This window comes from Arachis stenosperma, chromosome 4 (genome assembly GCF_014773155.1).
Source record: "Arachis stenosperma cultivar V10309 chromosome 4, arast.V10309.gnm1.PFL2, whole genome shotgun sequence".
In the NCBI taxonomy this organism is placed as follows: Eukaryota; Viridiplantae; Streptophyta; class Magnoliopsida; order Fabales; family Fabaceae; genus Arachis; species Arachis stenosperma.
Window position 1 is genome coordinate 90,391,049 of NC_080380.1, and position 26,749 is coordinate 90,417,797.

The 26,749-nt window shown below is 41.1% G+C and overlaps 1 protein-coding gene and 2 non-coding genes across 3 annotated transcripts; 1 reads left to right on the forward strand and 2 right to left on the reverse strand.

Moving 5' to 3' along the window:
• The first annotated feature begins 2,130 nt into the window (after positions 1–2,130).
• LOC130978148 (small nucleolar RNA R71) lies at positions 2,131–2,238 on the forward strand. Its single transcript, XR_009085807.1, has one exon. It is a non-coding gene; the product is annotated as a small nucleolar RNA R71 (small nucleolar RNA).
• Positions 2,239–13,814: 11,576 nt separating this feature from the next.
• On the reverse strand, positions 13,815–13,918 carry LOC130977498 (small nucleolar RNA R71). Its single transcript, XR_009085187.1, has one exon. It is a non-coding gene; the product is annotated as a small nucleolar RNA R71 (small nucleolar RNA).
• A 10,182-nt stretch (positions 13,919–24,100) lies between these two features.
• LOC130975190 (uncharacterized) lies at positions 24,101–25,998 on the reverse strand. Its single transcript, XM_057900015.1, has 2 exons — positions 25,103–25,998; positions 24,101–24,545 (listed from the first exon to the last, which is right to left on the reverse strand). The coding sequence occupies exons 1-2, from the start codon at positions 25,996–25,998 to the stop codon at positions 24,101–24,103; spliced, it is 1,341 nt and encodes a 446-aa protein (XP_057755998.1).
• Between the last annotated feature and the right edge of the window lie 751 nt (positions 25,999–26,749).

Consider the following 26,749-nt stretch of genomic DNA (forward strand, 5'->3'; position numbering starts at 1 on the left):
GAAGAGAGAGAATGATGTAGGGTCCTGTGGGGTCCACAGATCCTGTAGTGTCAAGGAAAAGGCATCCTTGCACCAAATGGCATCAAAATCCACGTTTTGAGCCTTTTCTGGCGTTAAACGCGGGCTGGTGCCATTCCTGGCGGTTTAACGCCAGGTTTTTACCCTTTACTGGCGTTAACGCCAAGTCTGGTGCCCCTTTTGGCGTTAAACGCCCAGAATGGTGCCAGAATGGGCGTTAAACGCCCAACAGTTAGCATACGGCGTTTGAACGCCAGCTTCTTCTTCTCCAGGGTGTGCTGTTTTTCTTCCTGTTTTTCATTTTGTTTTTGCTTTTTTCATTGTTTTTGTGACTTCTTATGATCATCACCTACAAAAAGATAAAATAACAAAAGAAAATAATTAATTATAAAGCATTGGTTGGCCTCCCAACAAGCGCTTCTTTACTGTCATTAGCTTGACAGAGGACTCTCATGGAGCCTCAGAGTTGTTCAGAACCGTGTTGGAACCTCCCAACACCAAACTTAGAGTTTGAATGTGGGGGTTCAACACCAAACTTAGAGTTTGGTTGTGGCCTCCCAACACCAAACTTAGAGTTTGACTGTGGGGGCTCTGTTTTGAGAGAAGCTCTTTATGCTTCTTCTCCATGATGACAGAGGGATATCCTTGGGCCTTAAACACCAAGGATTCTTCATTCACTTGAATGATCAACTCTCCTCTATCAAACATCAATCACAGCCTTTTGCTGTGGCTAGGAAGGGTCTGCCAAGGATGATGGATTCATCCATGCACTTCCCAGTCTAGGGGACTATGAAGTCAGTAGGGATGTAATGGTCTTCAATCTTCACCAAAACATTCTCTACAAGTCCATGAGCTTGTTTTCTTGAATTGTCTGCCATCTCTAATGAGATTCTTGCAGCTTGCACCTCAAAGATCCCTAATTTCTCCATTACAGAGAGGGGCATGAGGTTTACACTTGACCCTAAGTCACACAAGGCCTTCTTGAAGGTCATGGTGCCTATGGTACAAGGTATAGAAACTTCCCAGGATCCTGCCTCTTTTGAGGGCAGTTTCTGCCTAGACAAGTCATTCAGTTCTTTGGTGAGCAAGGGTGGTTCATCCTCCCAAGTCTCATTTCCAAATAACTTGTCATTCAGTTTTCATGAGTGCTCCAAGGTATTTAGCAACTTGTTTCCTCAGTGACATACTCATCCTCTTCAGAGGAAGAATACTCATCAGAGCTCATGAATGGCAGAAGTAAGTCCAATGGAATCTATGGTCTCATTTTGAGCCTCAGATTCCCATTGGTCCTCAGAGGAGAGGTACACGCCCACTGAGGTCTTCCTCAGTGGCGTCCTCCTCTTCTCTTTCTCTCTCCACATTCGGCCATGGTTATGGCTTTGCACTCTCCTTTTGGATTTTCTTCTGTATACTGGGAGAGTGCTAGGAGGGAGTTCAGTAACTTTCTTGCTCAGCTGACCCACTTGTCCTTCCAAATTCTGATGGAGGACCTTGTTTCATTCATGAAACTTTGAGTGGTCTGATTAGATCAGAGACCATGGTTGCTAAGTCAGAGGTATTCTGCTTAGAGCTCTCTGTCTGTTGCTGAGAAGATGATGGAAAAGGTTTACATTGTTAAACCTGTTTCTTCCACCATTATTATTGAAACCTTGTTGAGGTCTCTCTTGATTCTTCCATGAGAGATTGGTGATTTCTCCATGAAGAATTATAGGTGTTACCATAGGGTTCTCCTAGGTATTTACCTCTTCCACTGAAGGGTTCTCAGGATCATAAGCTTCTTCCTCAGATGAAGCTTCCTTAGTACGCTTGGTGCATTTTGCATTCCAGACAGACTTTGAGAAATCAAATTGACTTGTTGAGTCAATATCTTGTTCTGAGCCAATATGGCATTCATAGTGTCAATCTCAAGAACCTTCTTCTGACTAGTCCCATTGTTCACAGGATTCCTTTCAGAAGTGTACATGAATTGGTTATTTGCAACCATTTCAATCAATTCTTGAGCTTCTGCAGGCGTCTTCTTCAGATGAAGAGATCCTCCAGCCGAGCTATCCAAGACATCTTGGATAGTTCAGAGAGACCATCATAGAAAATACCTATGATGCTCCATTCAGAAAGCATGTCTGAGGGACATCTTCTGATTAATTGTTTGTATCTTTCCCAAGCTTCATAGAGGGATTCTCCATCCTTCTGTCTGAAGGTTTGGACTTCCACTCTAAGCTTACTCCATCTTTGTGGTGGAAAGAACTTTGCCAAGAAGGCATTGACTAGCTTTTCCCAAGAGTCCAGGCTTTCTTTAGGTTTGAGAATCCAACCATATTCTAGCTCTGTCTCTTACAGCAAAAGGGAATAGCATCAGTCTATAGACCTCAGGGTTAACCCCATTAGTCTTGACTGTGTCACAGATTTGCAAGAATTCAGCTAAGAACTGATGAGATCTTCCATTGGAAGTCCATGAAACTTGCAATTCTGTTGCATTAGAGAAAACTAATTGAGGCTTAAGCTCAAAGTTGTTTGCTCCAATGGCAGGGATAGAGATGCTTCTCCCATAAAATCAGGAGTAGGTGCAGTAAAGTCACCCAGCACCTTCCTTGCATTGTTGGCATTGTTGTTGTTTTCGGCTGCCATGTGTTCTTCTCCTTGAGAATTCGGTCAGGTCCTCTAAAGAGAGTTGTGCCTTGGCTTCTCTTAGCTTTCGCTTCAAGGTCCTCTCAGGTTCAGGGTCAGCTTCAACAAGAATGCCTTTGTCTCTGCTCCTGCTCATATGAAAGAGAAGAGAAACAGAAAGTGTGGAATCCTCTATGTCACAGTATAGAGATTCCTTGAAATGTCGAGGAAAAGAGAAATAGAAAGAAGAAGGAGAAGAAGAATTCGAACTTTAATTAGATAGGTTCGAATTGTGCATTTAGAAGGAGTGGTACTCCATAAATAGAAGGATGTGGGAAGGAGGGAAGAGAATTTCGAAAATTCATTAAAATATTTGAAACATTTTTGAAAAAACATTAATTGATTTTCGAAAATCAAAGTGGAAAAGAAATCAAGTGATTTTGAAAAAAGATTTTAAAATTAGAAATTAAAAAGATTTGATTGAAAACTATTTTGAAAAGATGTGGTTAAAAAGATTTAATTGAAAAGTTATGGTTTTAAAAAGATGTGATTGAGAAGATATGATTTGAAAACAATTTTAAGAGATATGATTTGAAAACAATTTGAAAAGATATGATTTTAAAAATTAATGACTTGCCTAACAAGAAAAGATATGATTCAAACATAAAACCTTCCTCAACAGAAAAGACAACAATTTTGAGATGTTCAATCAAATCATTAATTGTTAGTAAGTATCTTTTAAAAAGGAAAGAAATTGATTTTGAAAACATTTGATTGAAAAGATTTGATTTGAAAAAGATTTGATTTTGAAAAACTAAGAAAAAAATTGATTTGAAAACAAAATCTTCCCCCTAGCACCATCCTGGCGTTAAACGCCCAGAATGGTATACATTCTGGCGTTTAACGCCCAAAATGCTACCTTTTTGGGCGTTAAACGCCCAACCAGGTACCCTGGCTGGCGTTTAAACGCCAGTCTGCCTTCTTCACTGGGCATTTTTGAATGCTCAGCTTTTTCTGTGTAATTCCTCTGCAGTATGTTCTGAATCTTCAATTCTTTGTATCATTGACTTGAAAAGACACAAATTAAAATATTTTGGATTTTAATAATCAAAATGCAAAAGGAATCAATTAACAATGCATGCAAAACACCAAACTTAGCAGTTTGTATACTACTGACACTAACAATATGAGAATGCATATGAGACACACAAAATGCTTCAAGTCAATAGAATTCAAAGATTAGAACACAAAAATCATCAAGAATTACTTGAGGATCCTTAAGACACATGAATGAATGCATACAATTGACACTAAACTTAAGATGAGACACTAGACTTAAGCAGGAAACATCAAATATTTTTGGTTTTTATGATTTTGTAAAATTTTTTTGTGTTTTTCGAAAATTAAATGAGAAAAGGTATCAAATTCTTAATGAGATTCCAGGAATCAGTGCAATGCTAGTCTAAGACTCGGTCCAGGAATTAGACATGGCTTCACAGCCAGCCAAGCTTTCAAAGAAAGCTTCGGTCCAAAACACTAGACATGACCAGAGGTCAGCCAAATCTTAGCAGATCACTGCTCCAAGAGCAAAATTGATGAGAATCAACAAGCTCTTGTGGTGATAAGTTGAAACCTCGGTCCAATCAGATTAGACATGGCTTCTCAGCCAGCCAGATTTCAACAAATCATCATGAAACTCTAGAATTCATCTTCAAGAATTTCAAAAAAATTAATACCTAATCTAAGCAACAAGATGAACCGTCAGTTGTCCAAACTAGAACAATCCCAGGCATTGTTACCAAAAGCTTGCTCAAAACTTGAACAATCCCCGGCAACGGCGCCAAAAACTTGGTGCGCGAAATTGTGAACAATACTTTTTCACAACTCAAATAATCCCCGGCAACGGCGCCAAAAACTTGGTGCACGAAATTGTGATCACTACAACTTCGCACAACTAACCAGCAAGTGCACTGGGTCGTCCAAGTAATACCTTACGTGAGTAAGGGTCGATCCCACGGAGATTGGTGGTATGAAGCAAGCTATGGTCACCTTGTAAATCTCAGTCAGGCAGACTCAAATGTATAATGGTGATGAACGAAAATAACATAAAAGATAAAGATAGGGATACTTATGTATATCATTGGTGTACGAGCTTCAGATAAGCGTATGAAGATGCCTTCCCTTCCGTCTCTCTGCTTTCCTACAGTCTTCATCCAATCCTTCTTACTCCTTTCCATGGCAAGCTCGTGTAGGGTTTCACTGTTGTCAGCAGCTACCTCCCATCCGCGCAGTGAAAGCTAATGCACACACTCTGTCACAGTGCTGCCAATCACCGGTTTGGTTCCCTCCCCTACCGGAATAGAATCACTCTTTTGCGTCTGTCACTAACGCCCAGTAGGTTACAAGTTTGAAGCACGTCACAGTCATTCAATCATTGAATCCTACTCAGAATACCACAGACAAGGTTTAGACCTTCCGGATTCTCTTGAATGCCGCCATCAGGTCCTGCCTATACCACGAAGATTCCGAAGAATCCAAGAGATATTTACTAAGCCTCGGATGCTTGTAGAACGAGAATGGTTGTCAGTCACCTTGTTCATAGGTGAGAATGATGATGAGTGTCAATCACCACCTTCATCAAGTTGAAGAACAAGTGATATCTTGGTAAAGAACAAGCGGAATTGAATAGAAGAACAATAGTAATTGCATTAATACTCGAGGTACAGCAGAGCTCCACACCTTAATCTATGGTGTGTAGAAACTCCACCGTTGAAAATACATAAGAACAAGGTCTAGGCATGGCCGTGAGGCCAGCCCTCAAAATGATCTAAGAACTAGATGTCCAAAGATGAAAATACAATAGTAAAAGGTCCTACTTATAGAAACTAGTAGCCTAAGGTGTACAAAGATGAGTAAATGACATAAAAATCCACTTCCGGGCCCACTTGGTGTGTGCTTGGGCTGAGCAATGAAGCATTTTTCGTGTAGAGACTCTTCTTGGCGTTTAACTCCAGCTTTTATGCCAGTTTGGGCGTTTAACTCCCAATTAGGTGCCAGTTCCGGCGTTTAACGCTGGGAATTCTGAAGGTGACTTTGAACGCCGGTTTGGGCCATCAAATCTTGGGCAAAGTATGGACTATTATATATTGCTAGAAAGCCCAGGATGTCTACTTTCCAACGCCGTTGAGAGCGCGCCAATTGGGCTTCTGTAGCTCCAGAAAATCCACTTCGAGTGCAGGGAGGTCAGAATCCAACAGCATCTGCAGTCCTTTTCAGTCTCTGAATCAGATTTTTGCTCAGGTCCCTCAATTTCAGCCAGAAAATACCTGAAATCACAGAAAAACACACAAACTCATAGTAAAGTCCAGAAAAGTGAATTTTAATTAAAAACTAATAAAAATATAATAAAAACTAAACTAAAACTACTAAAAACATACTAAAAACAATGCCAAAAAGCATACAAATTATCCGCTCATCAATGAACAAAGAGAAATGTTATTGATAATCTGAAAAATCATGAAATTGATTCTTGAAGCAAGAAAAAGCAGTGAAAAAGAAGAAGCTTGCGAAAAAGAGAGAAAGAAAGAAAAGCAAGCAGAAAAAGCCAATAGCCCTTAAAACCAAAAGGCAAGGGTAAAAAGGATCCAAGGCTTTGAGCATCAATGGATAGGAGGGCCCAAGGAAATAAAATCCAGGCCTAAGCGGCTAAATCAAGCTGTCCCTAACCATGTGCTTGTGTCATGAAGGTCAAAATGAAAAGCTTGAGACTGAGTGGTTAAAGTCGTGATCCAAAAAAAAAAAGTGTGTGCTTAAGAGCTCTGGACACCTCTAACTGGGGACTTTAGCAAAGCTGAGTCACAATCTGAAAAGGTTCACCCAGTCATGTGTCTGTGGCATTTATGTATCCGGTGGTAATACTGGAAAACAAAGTGCTTAGGGCCACGACCAAGACTCATAAAAGTAGCTGTGTTCAAGAATCAACATACTTAACTAGGAGAATCAATAACACTATCTGAACTCTGAGTTCCTATGGATGCCAATCATTCTAAACTTCTAAGGATAAAGTGAGATGCCAAAACTGTTCAGAAGCAAAAAGCTACAAGTCCCGCTCATCTAATTAGAATTAATATTCATTGATATTTTGGGATTTATAGTATATTCTCTTCTTTTTATCCTATTTGATTTTCAGTTGCTTGGGGACAAGCAACAATTTAAGTTTGGTGTTGTGATGAGTGGATAATTTATACGCTTTTTGGCATTGTTTTCAGGTAGTTTTTAGTAGGATCTAGCTACTTTTAGGGATGTTTTTATTAGTTTTTATGCAAAATTCACATTTCTAGACGTTACTATGAGTTTGTGTGTTTTTCTGTGATTTCAGATATTTTCTGGCTGAAATTGAGGGACCTGAGCAAAAATCTGATAGGAGGCTGAAAAAGGACAATAGATGTTGTTGGATTCTGACCTCCTTACACTCGAAAGGGATTTTTTGGAGCTACAGAACTCTAAATGGCGCGCTCTCAATTGCGTTGAAAAGTAGACATCCAGGACTTTCTAGCAATTTATAATAGTCCATACTTTATTCGAGTTTAGATGACGCAAATTGGCATTCAACACCAGCTCCATGCTGCATTCTAGAGTAAAACACCAGAAACACGTCACAAACCAGAGTTAAATGCCAAAAACACATTACAACTTGGCGTTTAACCCCAAGAGAAGCCTCTGCACGTGTAAAGCTTAAGCTCAGCCCAAGCACACACCAAAGTGAGCCCCGGAAGTGGATTTCTGCATTTAGACTTATTTCTATAAACCCTAGTAACTAGTTTAGTATAAGTAGAACTTTTTACTATTGTATTGAGAGTCTTGGTTATCCTGGTTCCCTCTATGGAGCCGAAACCAATGAACACCTTTATCACTTATGTATTTTTAACGGTGGAGTTTCTACACACCATAGATTAAGGGTGTGGAGCTTTGCTGTTCTTCGAGTATTAATGCAATTACTACTGTTTCTATTCAATTCACGCTTATTCTTATTCTAAGATATCCATTCGCACCCAAGAACCTGATGAATGTGATGATTATGTGACGCTCATCACCGTTCTCACTTATGAACGTGTGCCTGACAACCACTTTTGTTCTACATGCAAATAAGCTTGAATGAATATCTCTTGGATTCCTTAATCAGAATCTTCGTGGTATAAGCTAGAATCCATTGGCAGCATTCTTGAGAATCCAAAAAGTCTAAACCTTGTCTGTGGTATTCCGAGTAGGATTCAGGGATTGAATGACTGTGATGAGCTTTAAACTCACGACTGTAGGGCGTGGTGACAACGCAAAAGGATAGTAAATCCTATTCTTACATGATCGAGAACCGACAGATGATTAGCCGTGCGGTGACAGCGCACCTGGACCATTTTCACTGAGAGGATGGACGGTAGCCATTGACAACGGTGATCCCCCAACATACAGCTTGCCATGGAAAGGAGTAAGAATGATTGGATGAAAGCAGTAGGAAAGCAGAGATTCAGAAGGAACACAGTATTTTCATGCGCTTATCTGAAATTCCCACCAATGAATTACATAAGTATCTCTATCTCTATTTTATGCTTTATTTATCTTTATATTCGAAAACCATTATAACCATTAGAATCCGCCTAACTGAGATTTACAAGATGACCATAACTTGCTTCATATCAACAATCTCCGTGGGATCGACCCTTACTCACGTAAGATTTATTACTTGGAGGACCCAGTGCACTTGCTGGTTAGTTATGCGAAGTTGTGAAGAATGTGTGTGAACCATAGTATTGTGCACCAAGTTTTTGGAGCCATTGCTAGGAATTGTTCAAGTTGTGAAAAGTACGAGTCACAATTTTGCCTATCACCCATCACCACCCTCCATGGAAGAGCACCCACATCCATCAATCCATAAGCAACCTGATCCCAATGATACTACTGACATGGAACAAGAGAGAAGGGATCGTCTTAGGGACGCAATGGATCGGTTACACGCGGCCTTATTTCCAGAAGAGCAAGAGAAAGCCCAAAACGTGGAGGTAGGGGAGACCCTTGAAGATGAAGGAGTAGTTGAAGGGAGTCGTCATGGAAAGGAAATCATCAAGGAGGAGTATGATTTTATGCTAAAACAACTAGACGAAGCTGCAATAGTTAAAGAGGAAGTGGTTGACGACTTTGGAGATGCGGAACATCCATGGGAAACTCAAGTCATAGAGCCTCCTTCCAAGGCGCTTGAAATTGATGTTGAGGAGGGTGTACAACTTCCAAGGCATATCATGGTTGAAGACTTGGTAGAGGTTGATCAAGAGATGGAGATTCAAGAAGAAGAAGCACAACCTCCCATGCCCTTGGCAAGCAATGAAGACAAAATTGAATTGGAAGAAAGCTACCAAGAGGAAGAGGTTGAAATTGAAGAAGCTTGTAAAAAGGTAGAGGAATTCCAAGAAGAGCATAAGGGAGTGGAGCTTGCAAGATCATCAGAAATACCTCCCCCAAAGCCATTACCATCCAATACAACATTCAAGTGGGTAAAATTCCTATCCTTAACCTTTACTATCCCACTTGAATATGGGCTACTGGAGACGGATGGTCAACTTAGAGCTCTTTGTGGCATTAAGAGTAAGAGGAAGATGGTTAATGGTAAGAACTGTCAAGCATGGTTCAATATGGTTGTGTGCTCAAAGTTTAAACGCCAAGGTTAGTGTAGAGCTCAATTGAATGGGTCTAGGAAGTTGTCTGGCCGCTTCAGTGAGAATTCAAATTGCTTGCCACCCGGTTGGAACAATGGTGATCAACATAAAGACGGGTGCAAAAGCAAGGTTTGAGACCCCGAAATTTATTATAGTAATCGACACTCTTGGGGCCTTGTCACTTGCTTCAACTTGCTCGAAGGCGTTATGCGCCTAGTTTGGGATCCCAGAGGCTATTGGAATTACAAATATTGGTAGGGATTCCTAGACGAGTTCAAGCACAAGCCACCATGACAAGGAACTCACCAATTGTCCAACTTAAGGACTTTAACTAAAAGTGCTAGGTGGGAGACAAGCCACCATGGTATGATCGTTCTTTTCTCTCTTCTTAGTTTTCTTTTTAAGTGACTCTTCTCATTATTAGTACATATAGTTTGCATCTTCTTATGCATATTGCATATTGCATAAAAAAACTGAACAGAAAGTTGCGTGGGAACAGTGCAGAAAGAGTGCCAATCGCACAAGCATCACCACGCGTACGCGTCCCTCATGCGTATGCGTCATCTAAGAATTTGGCACTTCATGCGTACGCGTCAATGACGCGCATGCGTGACCTTGCGAATTCGACGTAAAAGGTGTATTGGCCGAAAGTTATTCTAGCTTGGTGCTGAAATTGTGCTAGAAGCACAAACCCACCCACGCGTATGCGTCGTTGACGCATGCGTGTCATTTTCCACTTTTGCACTTCCACGCGTTTGCGTGCCTGATGTGCACGCGTCATATGACATTTTGCCACATATCTGATGAGCGGATAATTTGTATGCTTTTTGGCATTATTTTTAGTATGTTTTTAGTATGATCTAGTTAGTTTTTATTATATTTTTATTAGTTTTTAGTTAAAATTCACTTTTCTGGACTTTACTATGAGTTTGTGTGTTTTTCTGTGATTTCAGGTATTTTCTGGCTGAAATTGAGGGATCTGAGCAAAAATCTGATCCAGAGACTCAAAAGGACTGCAGATGCTGTTGGATTCTGACCTCCTTGCACTCGAAGTGGATTTTCTGGAGCTACAGAAGCCCAATTGGCGCGCTCTCAACGGCGTTGGAAAGTAGAAATCTTGGGCTTTCCAGCAATATATGATAGTCCATACTTTGCCCAAGATTTGATGGCCCAAACCGGCGTTCAAAGTCACCCTCAGAAATTCCAGCGTTAAACGCCGGAACTGGCACCTAAATGGGAGTTAAACGCCCAAACTGGCACCAAAGCTAGCGTTTAACTCCAAGAGGAGTCTCTACACGAAAATGCTTCATTTGCTCAGCCCAAGCACACACCAAGTGGGCCCGGAAGTGGATTTTTATGTCATTTACTCATCTTTGTACACCTTAGGCTACTAGTTTTCTATAAGTAGGACCTTTTACTATTGTATTAGACATCTTGAGATCTTTGAATCTTTTGATCACTGAGAGGCTGGCCTCACGGCCATGCCTAGACCTTGTTCTTATGTATTTTCAACGGTGGAGTTTCTACACACCATAGATTAAGGTGTGGAGCTCTGCTGTACCTCGAGTATTAATGCAATTACTATTGTTCTTCTATTCAATTCCGCTTGTTCTTGTTCCAAGATATCACCTGTTCTTCAACTTGATGAATGTGATGATCCGTGACACTCATCATCATTCTCACTTATGAACAAAGTGACTGACAACCACTCTTGTTCTACAAGCATACGAGGCTTAGTGAATATCTCTTGGATTCCTGATACACGATGCATGGTTGATCGCCTGACAACCGAGTGCTCGCCTGACAAACGAGCCAGCCATTCCGTGAGATCAGAGTCTTCGTGGTATAGGCGAGAACTGATGGCGGCATTCAAGAGAATCCGGAAGGTCTAACCTTGTCTGTGGTATTCTGAGTAGGATTCAATGATTGAATGACTGTGACGTGCTTCAAACTCCTAGCAGGCGGGGCGTTAGTGACAGACGCAAAAGAATCGATGGATTTTATTCCGGCCTGACCGAGAACCGACAGCTGATTACCCATGCTGTGACAGAGCATAGGCGACGTTTTCACTGAGAGGATGGGAGGTAGCCACTGACAACGGTGAAACCCTACATGAGCTTGCCATGGAAAGGAGTAAGAAGGATTGGATGAAGACTGTAGGAAAGCAGAGAGACGGAAGGGAAGGCATCTTCATACGCTTATCTGAAGCTCTCATCAATGATATACATAAGTATCTCTATCTTTATCTTTATGCTTTATTCGTTTATCACTATACCCATTTGAGTCTGCCTGACTGAGATTTACAAGGTGACCATAGCTTGCTTCATACCAACAATCTCCGTGGGATCGACCCTTACTCACGTAAGGTATTACTTGGACGACCCAGTGCACTTGCTGGTTAGTTGTGCGAAGTTGTGTTTATGCCATGGTATTGAGCACCAAGTCTTTGGAGCCATTACTAGGGATTGTTTTGTGTAAAAGTAGTGATCACAATTTCGTGCACCAAGTTTTTGGCGCCGTTGCCGGGGATTATTCGTGTATGGACAACTGACGGTTCATCTTGTTGCTTAGATTAGGTATTTTTCTTCAGAGTTCTTAAGAATGGATTCTAGTGTTTCATGGTGATCTGCTGAAATCTGGCTGGCTGTGAAGCCATGTCTAATCTTATTGGACCGAGGTTTCAACTGATCATCACAATAGCTTGTTGATCTCTATCAATCTTGCTATTGGAGCAATGATCTGCTAAGGCTTGGCTGACCATTGGCCATGTCTAGTGTTTTGGACCGAAGCTTTCTTTGAGAGCTTGGCTGGCTGTGAAGCCATGTCTAATTCCTGGACCGGAGTCTTAGACTAGCATTGCAATGATTCCTGGAAATTCAAATTGAGAATTCTGAAACCTTTATTTTCTGTTTTCACATAATTTTCGAAAAAAAAAGCACAAAAAAATTTTTTAAAATCATAAAAACCAAAAATACTTTATGTTTCTTGTTTGAGTCTAGTGTCTAAACTTAAGTTTGGTGTCTTGCATGCCTTGTTTATTTGATCTTGGTACTATTTTCAAGTCAATAGTACAGGGAACTGAAGATTCAGAACATGCAGCAGAGGAATTACACAGAAAAAGCTGGGCGTTCAAAACGCCCAGTGAAGAAGGACAGACTGGTGTTTAAACGCCAGCCAGGGTACCTGGTTGGGCGTTTAACGCCCAAAAAGGTAGCATTTTGGGCGTTAAATGCCAGAATGGATACCATTCTGGGCGTTTAACGCCAGGATGGCACAAAGGGGAAGATTTTGTTTTCAAATCAAATTTTTTTCAAGTTTTCAAAGTTTTTCAAAATCAAATCTTTTCCAAATCATATCTTTTCAATCAAATGTTTTCAAAATCAATTTCTTTCCTTTTTCAAAGATACTTGCTAACAATTAATAATTTGATTCAAAATTTCAAGTATGTTGCCTTTTCTGTTGAGGAAGGTTTAATTTTTGAATCATATCTTTTCTTGTCAGGCAAGTCATTAATTTTAAAATCAAATCTTTTTAAAATGTTTTTAAAATCATATCTTCTCAATCACATCTTTTTTAAAACCAATCATATCTTTTTAATCACATCTTTTTCAAAATAGTTTTCAATCAAATCTTTTTAATTTCTAAATTCAAAGTCTTTTTCAAAAATCATTTGATTTCTTTCCCACTCTTGTTTTCGAAAATCAAGTAGTGTTTTTCAAAAATGTTTTCAAAATCTTCTACTTAATTTTCGAAAATTACTTCCCCTCTTCTCACATCCTTCTATTTATGGAGTATCACTCCTTCTTAATGCACAATTCGAACTCTATCTAATCAAGTTCGAATTCTTCTACCTCCTTCTTCTATTTTTCTTTTCCTCTGACACCTCAAGGGATCTCTATACTGTGACATAGAGGATTCCACATTTTCTTGTTCTCTTCTCTTTCATATGAGCAGGAGCAGAGACAAAGGCATTCTTGTTGAAGCTGACCCTGAACCTGAAAGGACCTTGAAGCGAAAGCTAAGAGAAGCTAAGGCACAACTCTCTGTTGAGGACCTGACCGAATTCTTCAAGGAGAAGAAGATATGGCAGCCGAAAACAACAACAATGCCAACAATGCAAGGAAGGTGCTGGGTGACTTTACTGCACCTACTCCCGACTTCTATGGGAGAAGCATCTCTATCCCTGCCATTGGAGCAAACAACTTTGAGCTTAAGCCTCAGTTAGTTTCTCTAATGCAACAGAATTGCAAGTTCCATAGACTTCCATTGGAAGATCCTCATCAGTTTTTAGCTGAGTTCTTGCAAATCTGTGACACAGTCAAGACTAATGGGGTTGACCCTGAGGTCTACAGACTGATGCTATTCCCTTTTGCTGTAAGAGACAGAGCTAAGACATGGTTGGACTCTCAACCTAAAGAAAGCCTGGACTCTTGGGAAAAGCTAGTCAATGCCTTCTTGGCAAAGTTCTTTCCACCTCAAAAATTGAGTAAGCTTAGAGTGGAAGTCCAAACCTTCAGACAGAAGGATGGAGAATCCCTCTATGAAGCTTGGGAAAGATACAAACAATTGATCAGAAAATGTCCATCTGACATGCTTTCTGAATGGAGCATCATAGGTATTTTCTATGATGGTCTCTCTGAACTATCCAAGATGTCTCTGGATAGCTCTGCTGGAGGATCTCTTCATCTGAAGAAGACGCCTACAGAAGCTCAAGAACTAATTGAAATGGTTGCAAATAACCAATTCATGTACACTTCTAAAAGAAATCCTGTGAACAATGGGACAAGTCAGAAGAAAGGAGTTCTTGAGATTGATACTCTGAATGCCATTTTGGCTCAGAATAAGATATTGACTCAACAAGTCAATTTGATTTCTCAAAGTCTGTCTGGAATGCAAAATGCACCAAGCAGTACTAAGGATGCTTCATCTGAAGAAGAAGCTTATGATCCTGAGAACCCCTCAATGGAAGAGGTGAATTACCTAGGAGAACCCTATGGAAACACCTATAATTCTTCATGGAGAAATCACCCAAATTTCTCATGGAAGAATCAAGAGAGACCTCAACAAGGTTTCAATAACAACAATGGTGGAAGAAACAGGTTTAGCAATGGCAAGCCTTTTCCATCATCTTCTCAGCAACAGACAGAGAATTCTAAGCAGAACCCCTCTGACTTAGCAACCATGGTCTCTGATCTAATCAAAACCACTCAAAGTTTCATGACTGAAACAAGGTCCTCCATTAGGAATTTGGAGGCACAAGTGGGACAGCTGAGCAAGAAAGTTACTGAACTCCCTCCTAGTACTCTCCCAAGTAATACAGAAGAAAATCCAAAAGGAGAGTGCAAAGCCATAACCATGGCCGAATCTGGAGTGGAGGGAAAGGAAGTGAACGCCACTGAGGAAGACCTCAATGGGCGTGCACTGACCTCCAATGAGTTCCCTAATGAGGAACCATGGGAATCTGAGGCTCAAAATGAGACCATAGAGATTCCATTGGACTTACTTCTGCCTTTCATGAGCTCTGATGAGTATTCTTCCTCTGAAGAGGATGAGTATGTCACTGAAGAGCAATTTTCTAAATACCTTGGAGCAATCATGAAGCTAAATGACAAGTTATTTGGAAATGAGACTTGGGAGGATGAACCTCCTTTGCTCACCAAAGAACTGGATGACTTGTCTAGGCAGAAATTACCTCAAAAGAGACAAGATCCTGGGAAGTTTTTAGTACCTTGTACCATAGGCACCATGACCTTCAAGAAGGCTCTGTGTGACTTAGGGTCAAGTGTAAACCTCATGCCTCTCTCTGTAATGGAGAAGCTAGGGATCTTTGAGGTACAAGCTGCAAGAATCTCACTAGAGATGGCAGACAACTCAAGAAAACAAGCTCATGGACTTGTAGAGGATGTATTGGTGAAGATTGAGGACCATTACATCCCTACTGATTTCATAGTCCTAGAGACTGGGAAGTGCATGGATGAATCTATCATCCTTGGCAGACCCTTCCTAGCCACAGCAAAGGCTGTGATTGATGTTGATGGAGGTGAACTGATCATTCAAGTGAATGAAGAATCCTTTGTGTTTAAGGCTCAAGGATATCCCTCTGTCACCATGGAGAAGAAGCATGAAGAGCTTCTCTCAAATCAGAGTCAAACAGAGCCCCCACAGTCAAACTCTAAGTTTGGTGTTAGGAGGCCACAACCAAACTCTAAGTTTGGTGTTGAACCCCCACATTCAAACTCTAAGTTTGGTGTTGGGAGGTTCCAACATTGCTCTGAGTATCTGTGAGGCTCCATGAGAGCCCTCTGTCAAGCTACTGACATTAAAGAAGCGCTTGTTGGGAGGCAACCCAATGTTATATTTTATATATTTTCCTTTGCTATTTTATCTTATTTTGTAGGTTGATGATCATGTGAAGTCACAACATCAATTGAAAAAGCAAAAACAGAATGAAAAGCAGGAAGAAAAATAGCACACCCTGGAGGAAGAACCCACTGGCGTTTAAACGCCAGTGAGGCTAGCAGTTGGGCGTTTAACGCCCAGTCTGGCACCATTCTGGGCGTTTAACGCCAGAAAGGGGCACCAGACTGGCGTTAAACGCCAGAAAAGGGCAAGAACCTGGCGTTAAACGCCAGGAATGGGCATCAGCCCGGCGTTTAACGCCAGAAATGGCTCAAAACACGTTTTTGAGTGCCATTTGGTGCAGGGATGACTTTTCCTTGACACCACAGGATCTGTGGACCCCATAGGATCCCCACCAACCCCACCACACTCTCTCTTCTTCACCCATTCACCAATCACCTCAACACCTCTTCCCCATAAACCCTTCTTCACTCCTTCATTCTCACACCACCTAAACACCACTTCTCCCCCTCCTTGGCCGAACACAAAGCCATCTCCCTCTCCTCTATTTCTTCTTCTTCTACTCTCATCTTTCTTCTTTTGCTCGAGGACGAGCAAACCTTTTAAGTTTGGTATGGTAAAAGCATTGCTTTTTGTTTTTCCATAACCATTTATGGCATCCAAGGCTGGAGAAACCTCTAGAAAGAGGAAAGGGAAGGCAAAAGCTTCTACCTCTGAGTCATGAGAGATGGAGAGATTCATCTCAAGGGTGCATCAAGACCACTTCCATGAAGTTGTGGCCATGAAGAAAGGTCAACTTTGATCAAAGGTTGGACCAAGTCCTCACAGACATTTGTGAAGAGGACACCCAATGGAAGAGAAGTTCAAGAGGGAAGCCGGTTCAACTGAGAAGGCATGACCTCAAGCCCATCACTAAGAAAAGGATGGAGCACACAAGAGACCCCTCTCATCATGAGATCCCTGAGATACCTCAAGGGATGCACTTTCCTCCACAAGACTATTGGGAGCAACTAAATAACTCCCTAGGAGAATTGAGTTCCAACATGGGACAACTAAGGGTAGAGCACCAAGAACACTCCATTCTCCTCCATGAAATTAGAGAAGATCAAAGAATCATGAGAGAGGAGCAACAAAGACAAGGAAGAGACATTGAGGAGCTCAAGCACTCCATAAGACCTTCAAGAGGAAGAACAAGCCGCCATCACTAAGGTGGACCCGTTCTTTAATCTCCTTGTTCTTTATTTTCTTGTTTTTTTTTTCGAATTTTAGTGCTTATGTTTATCTATGTTTGTGTCTTATGATCATTAGTGTCTATGCCTTAAAGTTATGAGTGTCCTATGAATCCATCACCTTTCTTAAACAAATGTTCTTAATTGAAAAAGAATAGAATTGCATGAATTTTGAATTTTATAGCAGTTTAATTATTTTGATGTGGTGGCAACACTTTTGTTCTCTGAATGTATGCTTGAACAGTGCATATGTCTTTTGAATTTGTGGTTCATGAATGTTGGCTCTTGAAAGAATGATGAAAAAGGAGACATGTTACTGAGGATCTGAAAAATCATAAAAATGATTCTTGAAGCAAGAAAAAGCAGTGAATACAAAAAAAAAACCGAAAAAAAAAACGAAAAAGAAAGAGAAAAAGAAAGAAAAAGAAAGAAATAAAGTTGTGATCCAAGGCAATAAGAGTGTGCTTAAGAACCCTGGACACCTCTAATTGGGGACTTTAGCAAAGCTGAGTCACAATCTGAAAAGGTTCACCCAATTATGTGTCTGTGGCATGTATGTATCCGGTGGTAATACTGGAAGACAGAGTGCTTTGGGCCACGGCCAAGACTCATGAAGTAGCTGTGTTCAAGAATCATCATACTTAACTAGGAGAATCAATAACACTATCTGGATTCTAAGTTCCTAAAGAAGCCAATCATTCTGAATTCCAAAGGATAGAGTGAGATGCCAAAACTATTCAGAGGCAAAAAGCTAAAAGCCCCGCTCATCTAATTAATACTGATCTTCATAGATGTTTTTGGAGTTCATTGCATATTCTCTTCTTTTTATCCTATTTGATCTTCAGTTGCTTGGGGACAAGCAACAATTTAAGTTTGGTGTTGTGATGAGCGGATAATTTGTATGCTTTTTGGCATTGTTTTTAGTATGTTTTTAGTATGATCTAGTTAGTTTTTATTATATTTTTATTAGATTTTAGTTAAAATTCACTTTTCTGGACTTTACTATGAGTTTGTGTGTTTTTCTGTGATTTCAGGTATTTTCTGGCTGAAATTGAGGGATCTAAGCAAAAATCTGATCCAGAGACTCAAAAGGACTGCAGATGCTGTTGGATTCTGACCTCCCTGCACTCGAAGTGGATTTTCTGGAGCTAAAGATGCCCAATTGGCGCGCTCTCAACGGCGTTGGAAAGTAGACATCCTGGGCTTTCCAGCAATATATGATAGTCCATACTTTGCCCAAGATTTGATGGCCCAAACCGGCGTTCAAAGTCACCCTCAGAAATTCCAGCGTTAAACGCCGGAACTGGCACCTAAATGGGAGTTAAACGCCCAAACTGGCACCAAAGCTGGCGTTTAACTCCAAGAGGAATCTCTACACGAAAATGCTTCATTTGCTCAGCCCAAGCACACACCAAGTGGGCCCGGAAGTGGATTTTTATGTCATTTACTCATCTTTGTATACCTTAGGCTACTAGTTTTCTATAAGTAGGACCTTTTACTATTGTATTAGACATCTTGAGATCTTTGAATCTTTTGATCACTGGGAGGCTGGCCTCACGGCCATGCCTAGACCTTGTTCTTATGTATTTTCAACGGTGGAGTTTCTACACACCATAGATTAAGGTGTGGAGCTCTGCTGTACCTCGAGTATTAATGCAATTACTATTGTTCTTCTATTCAATTCCGCTTGTTCTTGTTCCAAGATATCACTTGTTCTTCAACTTGATGAATGTGATGATCCGTGACACTCATCATCATTCTCACTTATGAACAAAGTGACTGACAACCACTCTTGTTCTACAAGCATACGAGGCTTAGTGAATATCTCTTGGATTCCTGATACACGATGCATGGTTGATCGCCTGACAACCGAGTGCTCGCCTGACAAACGAGCCAGCCATTCCGTGAGATCAGAGTCTTCGTGGTATAGGCGAGAACTGATGGCGGCATTCAAGAGAATCCGGAAGGTCTAACCTTGTCTGTGGTATTCTGAGTAGGATTCAATGATTGAATGACTGTGACGTGCTTCAAACTCCTAGCAGGCGGGGCGTTAGTGACAGACGCAAAAGAATCGATGGATTTTATTCCGGCCTGACCGAGAACCGACAGCTGATTACCCATGCTGTGACATAGCATAGGCGACGTTTTCACTGAGAGGATGGGAGGTAGCCACTGACAACGGTGAAACCCTACATGAGCTTGCCATGGAAAGGAGTAAGAAGGATTGGATGAAGACTGTAGGAAAGCAGAGAGACGGAAGGGAAGGCATCTTCATACGCTTATCTGAAGCTCTCATCAATGATATACATAAGTATCTCTATCTTTATCTTTATGCTTTATTCGTTTATCACTATACCCATTTGAGTCTGCCTGACTGAGATTTACAAGGTGACCATAGCTTGCTTCATACCAACAATCTCCGTGGGATCGACCCTTACTCACGTAAGGTATTACTTGGACGACCCAGTGCACTTGCTGGTTAGTTGTGCGAAGTTGTGTTTATGCCATGGTATTGAGCACCAAGTCTTTGGAGCCATTACTAGGGATTGTTTTGTGTAAAAGTAGTGATCACAATTTCGTGCACCAATATCCCAAAATGAACAGAGGGTTGTGTAAGCGCCACGATGCCCTCGCGCGAGCAGCACAAACATGGTCACGTGTACGCGTGAACGACGCTTACGCGTCGCCTCCTTCTCTGCGCAACCCACGCATACGCGTGGAGCACGCGTGCGCGTCGTACGCGCAACACGCCCAGAACCCTGCGCAGCCCTGTTCTTCTTATCTTATCTTTCCGAATCCTTATTTCCTTCTTTCTTTTTCTTTCTTCTTTATTCTCCATTTTTTTTCTTCTTCTCTCTTTACTCTTTTCTCTTTCTTTCCTCCTTTCCCACTCTCTTCTCCTCCTCTCTCATCCTTATTCCCTTTCTTTTCTTCTATTTGTTACATTTGCATACTCACATTCATGGCATTTTAACTTCATTGTTTTTTCTCCCTTTCTTTTCTATATTTGCTGTTTTCACATTAGTGTTAAAAATCTTCTTACTCAACTGTTGCATATTTCTTGCATTATTTTGGGTGCTCCTTGACTTGTTTGCTACTTAGTTGACATGCCATGTGCTCCTATTATTTTCTCACTTACATGTTGTAGCTACCATGTAGTTGAGAACCTTATTATTTGGCACTAGCCCACATACATTTTATTTCTTTTCATACCTTTGTTCGTGGGTTATTCTTCTTCCTTTTTCCTCTTCTTTCAGGATGGCCACTGATAAACCATTATTTTATGATTTATATTGTGTTTAATTGAGTGGTTTTATTAAGTCTTCACCCACTTATTCATATGATTTGCATGTATTTACAATTTTTTCCCAAAATTGTTCTATGATTGAAAACTTGCTTCCTAAAGATCTTTTAATTTTATATTCTTATTCTCCTTTATACCATTTGATGCCGTGATCTGTGTGTTAAGTGTTTCAGGCTTCATAGGGCAGGAATGGCTTAGAGAATGGAGAGAAAGCTTGCAAAAATGGAAGGAACACAAGAAATTGAGGAGATGACCAGCGAGAAGTGATGCGGGCGCATGGCTCACGCAACCGGGCGAAATGGAAAAATTCACAGAAACGCAAACGCGTCGATTGGAAGCTGCACGAGTGACGCGAATGCGTGGACTACGCACACGCGTGGCACGAAAAATGCTGAGTGACGCGAATGCGTGGACGACGCAGTCACGTGACGTGCGTGATATGCAGAATTATAGAAGTCACTGGCATAGATTCTGGGCCGTGTTTTAATCCAGTTTTTGGCCCAGAAACGCAGATTAGAGCCAGGAAACATGCAGAGACAAGGGGGAACAATTCATTCCACATAATTTTTAGTTTTAGATTTGATTTTTACTCCTCCTCTAGGTTTCTCATATACATTCATTATTTAGGATTTGAAGATTTTGGCTTTGGTTATTGAGAAGAGTCTACCTCCGGAACTGGTCATTCTAGTTTGTTTACCTACTTTTCATTTACTCTTCCATATTCTTAATTTGTCCAGAGTTGACATTGGATTACTTTTAGAGTTCATTAATACAAGACTATTTTTATTTTTAATTGATCTCTTTAATTATTATTTATCATGTCTCTTTTTATTTTTCCCCTTAATTTTGTGAAGTCTACATTTATGATAGTGGAGTAGTCACCCAACTTGATTGGGAGTTGATTAAAAGGAGAAACTTGAGTTGGAATACTCAAGAGTTCAATTGTAATTGGTTTGTTGTTGGTTGACTTGTTAGTCACTAACTCTAATCCTTCCCAAGAGAGAGGATTAGGACTCGTGAATAGAAGTTGACTTTTAACTTGACTTTCCTTCATTCGTTGAGGGTTAACTAAGTAGAAATAACCACTAATTATTAATTATTTTGAGAAAATTCCAACAAGGATAGAACTTCCGATTAATCCTCTCCCAGTCAAGATTTTTATTTAAATTACATAAATTCTCTAATTTAATTTTCTGTTTATCAAACTCAAAACTATTTTGAAAAACCTCTGATTAGTGAAATAGCACATCTTCCTGCAACTCGTTGGGAGACGACCTGGGACTCATACTCCCAATAATTTATTTATAAAATTTGTGACAACTCTTTTTCTAAATTGACAAGTGGATTTTTGCTGGTTAAGAGCTGTACTTGCAATGCTATTTTTCTTAATAACTCTTAATCTACTAATTTCCGCCATGTTAATTTTTAGCGCCGTTGCCGGGGAGTTGCAATAGTGTGCTAATTTATTGATTGGAATTTATTTATTTGCATTTTTCTTCTTATTTTTGCTACTATGAGCTGCATATTTCTTTCATTGAATGATGCATTCACTACCTGATCCAAGCTTGCCAGTATTTGATCCTGAGATTGAAAGAACTATTTCACGTATAAGGCAAGCTCGGCGTCAGTTAATCCTCTCCGAGGACAAATCTGAAACGTCACTTAAGAAAGAAACAAGCTCCCTTTCTACTGATTCGGTTGATCTACGTGCAGGTGACATGGCAGCACCTAGGAGAGTCACTATCTAGGAGGCTGGAGCCCCTGATTTTACACTGCAACCGTATCAAGCGCATCACCCAGCGGTGGCTGCAGATTTTGAACTAAAGACTGCACTACTCAACTTGATGCCTAATTTTCATGGCTTACCTGCCTAAGAGCCTATCAAGCACCTTAAGGATTTCCAGGCAGCCTGTTCTACCGTCAGGCGCGATGGTGCAGATGAAACTTCTATTCTGTTAAAAGCCTTCCCGTTCTCTCTTGAGAAAAAGGCAAGAGAGTGGTACTACGCCTAACCAAGAGCGACTTTTGCTAACTGGGACACGCTTAGAAGGGAATTTTTGGAAAAATTCTTTCCAGCTGAAGTTACTGATAGATTGAGGAAGGAAATTTCTATGATTGTTCAAGGCGAATCCGAGACTCTCCGCGAATATTAGGAGCGCTTCAAAAATCTTCTGGAAGCATGTACCCACCATATGATTGAAAAATTAGTGTTGCTCGGCTACTTCACACAGGGCATAAAGCCTCAAGATAAGACCACATTGGAATGTGCTAGCAATGGGTCTATGAAAAAGTACAAGACCACTGATGAAGCATGGCAATTGATCAGCGACTTAGCTGAATCTACTAGGAATCACAGGCAGAAGCAAGGCCACACAAAAGCTGTTGCAGAGGTATCCTCTAGCAGAGAGACTACTACTCTAACTCAGAGTATATGTGAAATGACCAACTTACTGAAGCAGATACAGTTGAGTCAACAACAAGCTCAGCCTTCTCTACCACAGCAAAGCCAACAGTTGGTTCCACAGAGAGTATGCGGGATCTGTGCTGATTATAGTCATTATATTGATGAATGTCCATAGCTCCAACAGAAAGACAACACTGTGGCAGCCACTCATAACTTCTATGACCACCCTAATCAAGGATACAATCAAGGCGGCAGCTAGAACCATGGATGGCAGGATAATTCCAACCAAGGTTGGAGAGATAATTCTAACCTGGGTTGGAGGGACAATCATAACAGAGGAGGCAGAGATAACAATGGAAACTAGAGATGGAATAACAATAACAATTTCAGGCAGCAGAATCCGAATCAGGTCTACAGAGCACCTCATCTAAGGCAGTCGCAAGCATCTCAGCAGACCTCTCAGATCACTTATCCCTCTTCAACTTTTAATGATGAGTTATTGCAATCTATTGATCAGAGATAGCAGGCCATGGAAAACAACCTTACTTCTACTCTAAATGGTCTGAACTCTACCTTACAAGCTTTGTCTCACAGATTAGATCACTAAATAATTCCAACAACCAGCCTTCGAGCTCTACTGGAATCCCCTCTCAACCATTACCCAACCCTAAGGGTGGCATCAATGCCATTACCTTGAGGTCTGGCACCATACTACAAGGGAGGGATCCTGAGGAATCAAGCCCGCTAGAGCACGCCCCAGCTGAGGACACGGTTGAGGTAGAGGATGTTGAAGAAGAAGATGAAGCACAAGGCATGACCGAAGCTGAAGCAGCCCAACCAAGGAATGCAGAACCCCAGCAAGCTAAAGCTATAAGAGACGCCACTCCTATCCCATTTCCACACCTTGCTAGGAAAGCCAGAAAGCAGATGGAACTTGATCCCAAAATGGTCAAAATCTTCAAAAAGGTTGAGGTAACTGTTCCCCTTTTTTATGTTATTCAACAAGTACCTAAATACGCAAAGTTTCTAAAAGAATTGTGCATACATAAAGATAAAATTAATGAATTAGAAACTATTCCTTTAGATAGTTCTATATCTGCCTTAATGGAAAAATACCTGAAAAATGTAGTGATCCAGGCCCATGTATTGTTAATTGTACCATTGGAGGTGTGATATTTTCTGACTGTATGTGTGATTTATGAGCGTGCGTGAGTATTATGCCCTTGTCTATATATAATGCTTTAAGGATCCCTCTCTTAAAAAGGTCGGCAGCTCGTTTTGTGTTAGCAGATAAAAGCATTATTACAGTGGTAGGAATTGCTGAAGATGTGTTAGTGAGCATCAAGGGGCTCACATTTCCCATTGACTTCTATATCTTGGAGATGCCCCAAAATGACTCAGGAAAGCCTTCGTCTATCCTGCTTGGAAGACCATTTTTGAAGACTTCAAAGTTCAAGCTGGATGCCTTTTTGGGAACCTATTCTTTTGAGGTAGATGGCAGAACAGTGAGCTTCAATCTGGATGAAGCTATGAAGCATCCCCCAGAAGAGACTCTTCTCAATGCATCTATGTACCACTCGTAACCGGCCTTGCTTGGACTATAAGCAGCTTTAATGAGGTACCTCTTGCCGTCGGCTGACTTGAACCGTGTCATGAAATTCGCCGTCATGTGTCTTATGCAGTAAGCATGGTAGGCTCTAGGGGGAGACCAACTGCTATCATCGGCGTAAAGCGCTGCCTTAATAGCCTGAGATCTATCGAAGATAACCAGCAGGTCATCTTGTGGGGTGATGTGGCGTCTCAGATTAGTGAGGAAGAACGACCATGACTCGGTGCTCTCGGACTCCACAATGGCAAAGGCAATAGGCAGGATGTTGCTATTCCCATCTTGCGCAACCGTAATAAGCAACACACCACCATACCTGCCATACAGATGAGTACCATCTACAGAGACAAAGGGCTTGCAATGCTTGAAAGGCTTCTACACATGAAGGGAAAGACCAAAATACCTTGTCAAACATACTGCAGTCACGTACAAGAAGGTGTCCATCGTAGAATGATTTGACGCGGAGGTCACAAAGGGTACCAGGAAGACAGCTTTGTAGTGGCTGAAGGAACTTTGGGAACCTTATTGTACAACTCCTCCCAATCCCCATAGATTTGTGCAATTGCCTTCTACTTGGCCAACCACACCTTTCTGTAGGACGGTTTGAAGTGATAGCTCACTTGGAACGCACCTTGCAAAACTAAAATGCTGACAGAGGGGTTGGATTGAATCAACGGCAAGATGACCCGGCATATCAGACTGATGTCTAGCTGATGATGCTCTTGAGACATGGTGGGTGCTAGACAACTATGTACTCCACCAACCCTTCGAACCTCCCTGAACACAACAACACAGGATTCCTTTAGGCACTTTGTACACCTACTAAATATATCATAATGAAGTATTGAAAGGCACACATAAACTTAATATTACCAGTATCCGAGGTTTTGTCGAAGAGCCACACGGAGGCTCCATTGACACCCATTATCAGCTTGACGGCACTGCACATGGTACTTTAACTGGTCTGATTCAATCACTCGGTACTCCGCACTCCTCCAAATACTGTAGTTCTTCACACCTTGAAGCATTGCCTCTCGGCTTCTAAACTTGTGTCCGACCCGAAACTCTACACTGTCGTTTAGGTTGTAATCCTCTTCACCCGTGTCAAGAAATGGAGTCCTCTCGTGCATGGCGTCCAAATTCAGACTGTGATAGTGAGACGGAACCGCCAAAAGCGCCAGTATCGCCAGAAGGGGAGGCAGGACATGGCGGGGGACAGTCGGAACAGGTGTCTCCGGAACACACTCATTCTCATCCTCACCATCAGACGATTCTCTATCACCACTATCCCCCACGTAATCCTCATCCGACTCCTCCTTACCCTCCTCCGCCTCATCCACTGGAACGGCGACATGAATGGGCGGTGGTGCGAGAGGTCGGTCGTCCTGCACATAGGTCGATTGTACAGAAGGACCACCACCACTGTGCCCCACCTCTGCAGATAGCTCCATTACTTGCTCCACCATGATCCTCCCATGTATATTGAACATCACTCGCACATGCTCGTCCCCTTGAAGTCGGAATAGTCGAAATCGAAACACTCCATTTCCCATGGGAGACAGTAACCTATACACCACCCTTCCGATTTCTCTCGCCACTGTACCTCCAAACTTGCTCAGTATTAAACTCTTCAAATCCGACAACGTATTCACACGTTGAGTGCGAAACAATATCGGATCCTCGCACTCAAATGTGACCCCGTTGTTGCCGTTAAACATGCGACGATTGGGATACATAAGTACAACTATGTAAGGATTATTACTGGCCATGCTTTGTATTTGTGAGAAATATGATATGAAAAATTTGTGAAGAATACCAAGGATTACACATCCTTTTATAGTTTGTGGGACACAACTCATTGTATCTCGTTTACAGTGTAAATGAGATGAGTATTCCATCTATCTCGTTTACACTGTAAATGAGATATATGGAATGTCATCTCGTTTACAGTGTAAACGAGATATGACTGGGGAACGCAAAATGGTAAATATTTTTAAAATTATTTATTTCAGTAATTAATACATTTTTTTATTTATTTAAATAAAAAATCCTTGTATAAGTAGCAATTTATTGTTCAACAACAAATTTTTAAATGGAACTCAAATTAACCAAATTGGGTTGGTCGAATGGTCAGCTCACTCGTCCGCTTAAGCAAGTGTCGGGAGTTCGAATCCTGTCTTGTGTATGTAGCAATCCATTGGCCAGCGGTAGACCCTTAAATGAAGTTCAGATCCACGATGAATTAGTCCTTGACCTGTCGGGTTAGGAAATACCGTGAAAAACCCAAAAAAAAAAACTCAAATTCATAGCGAATTAATACTTGACCAGTTGAAAGCATACTATCAATAAATTACAACTTTGATATTAGATGGCCGTATTCATTTTCAGGTATCATCGATACAAATAAAAATATCATGCATGGTACCATTTTTAGTGCACAATAATAGCCAACAATGCCTTATGTGGCAGAGGCGGAGCTTTATAAAGATAATGGGGTCATGATCACTGATAAACCCATAT

Coding starts and splice junctions, on each gene's coding strand:
- LOC130975190 (XM_057900015.1), bottom strand. CDS start 25,998: ATGGCCAGTAATAATCCTTACATAGTTGTACTTATGTATCCCAATCGT. Junction 24,546..25,102: donor CGACAAAACCTCGGATACTG/GTAATATTAAGT, acceptor TCTGTATGGCAG/GTATGGTGGTGTGTTGCTTA.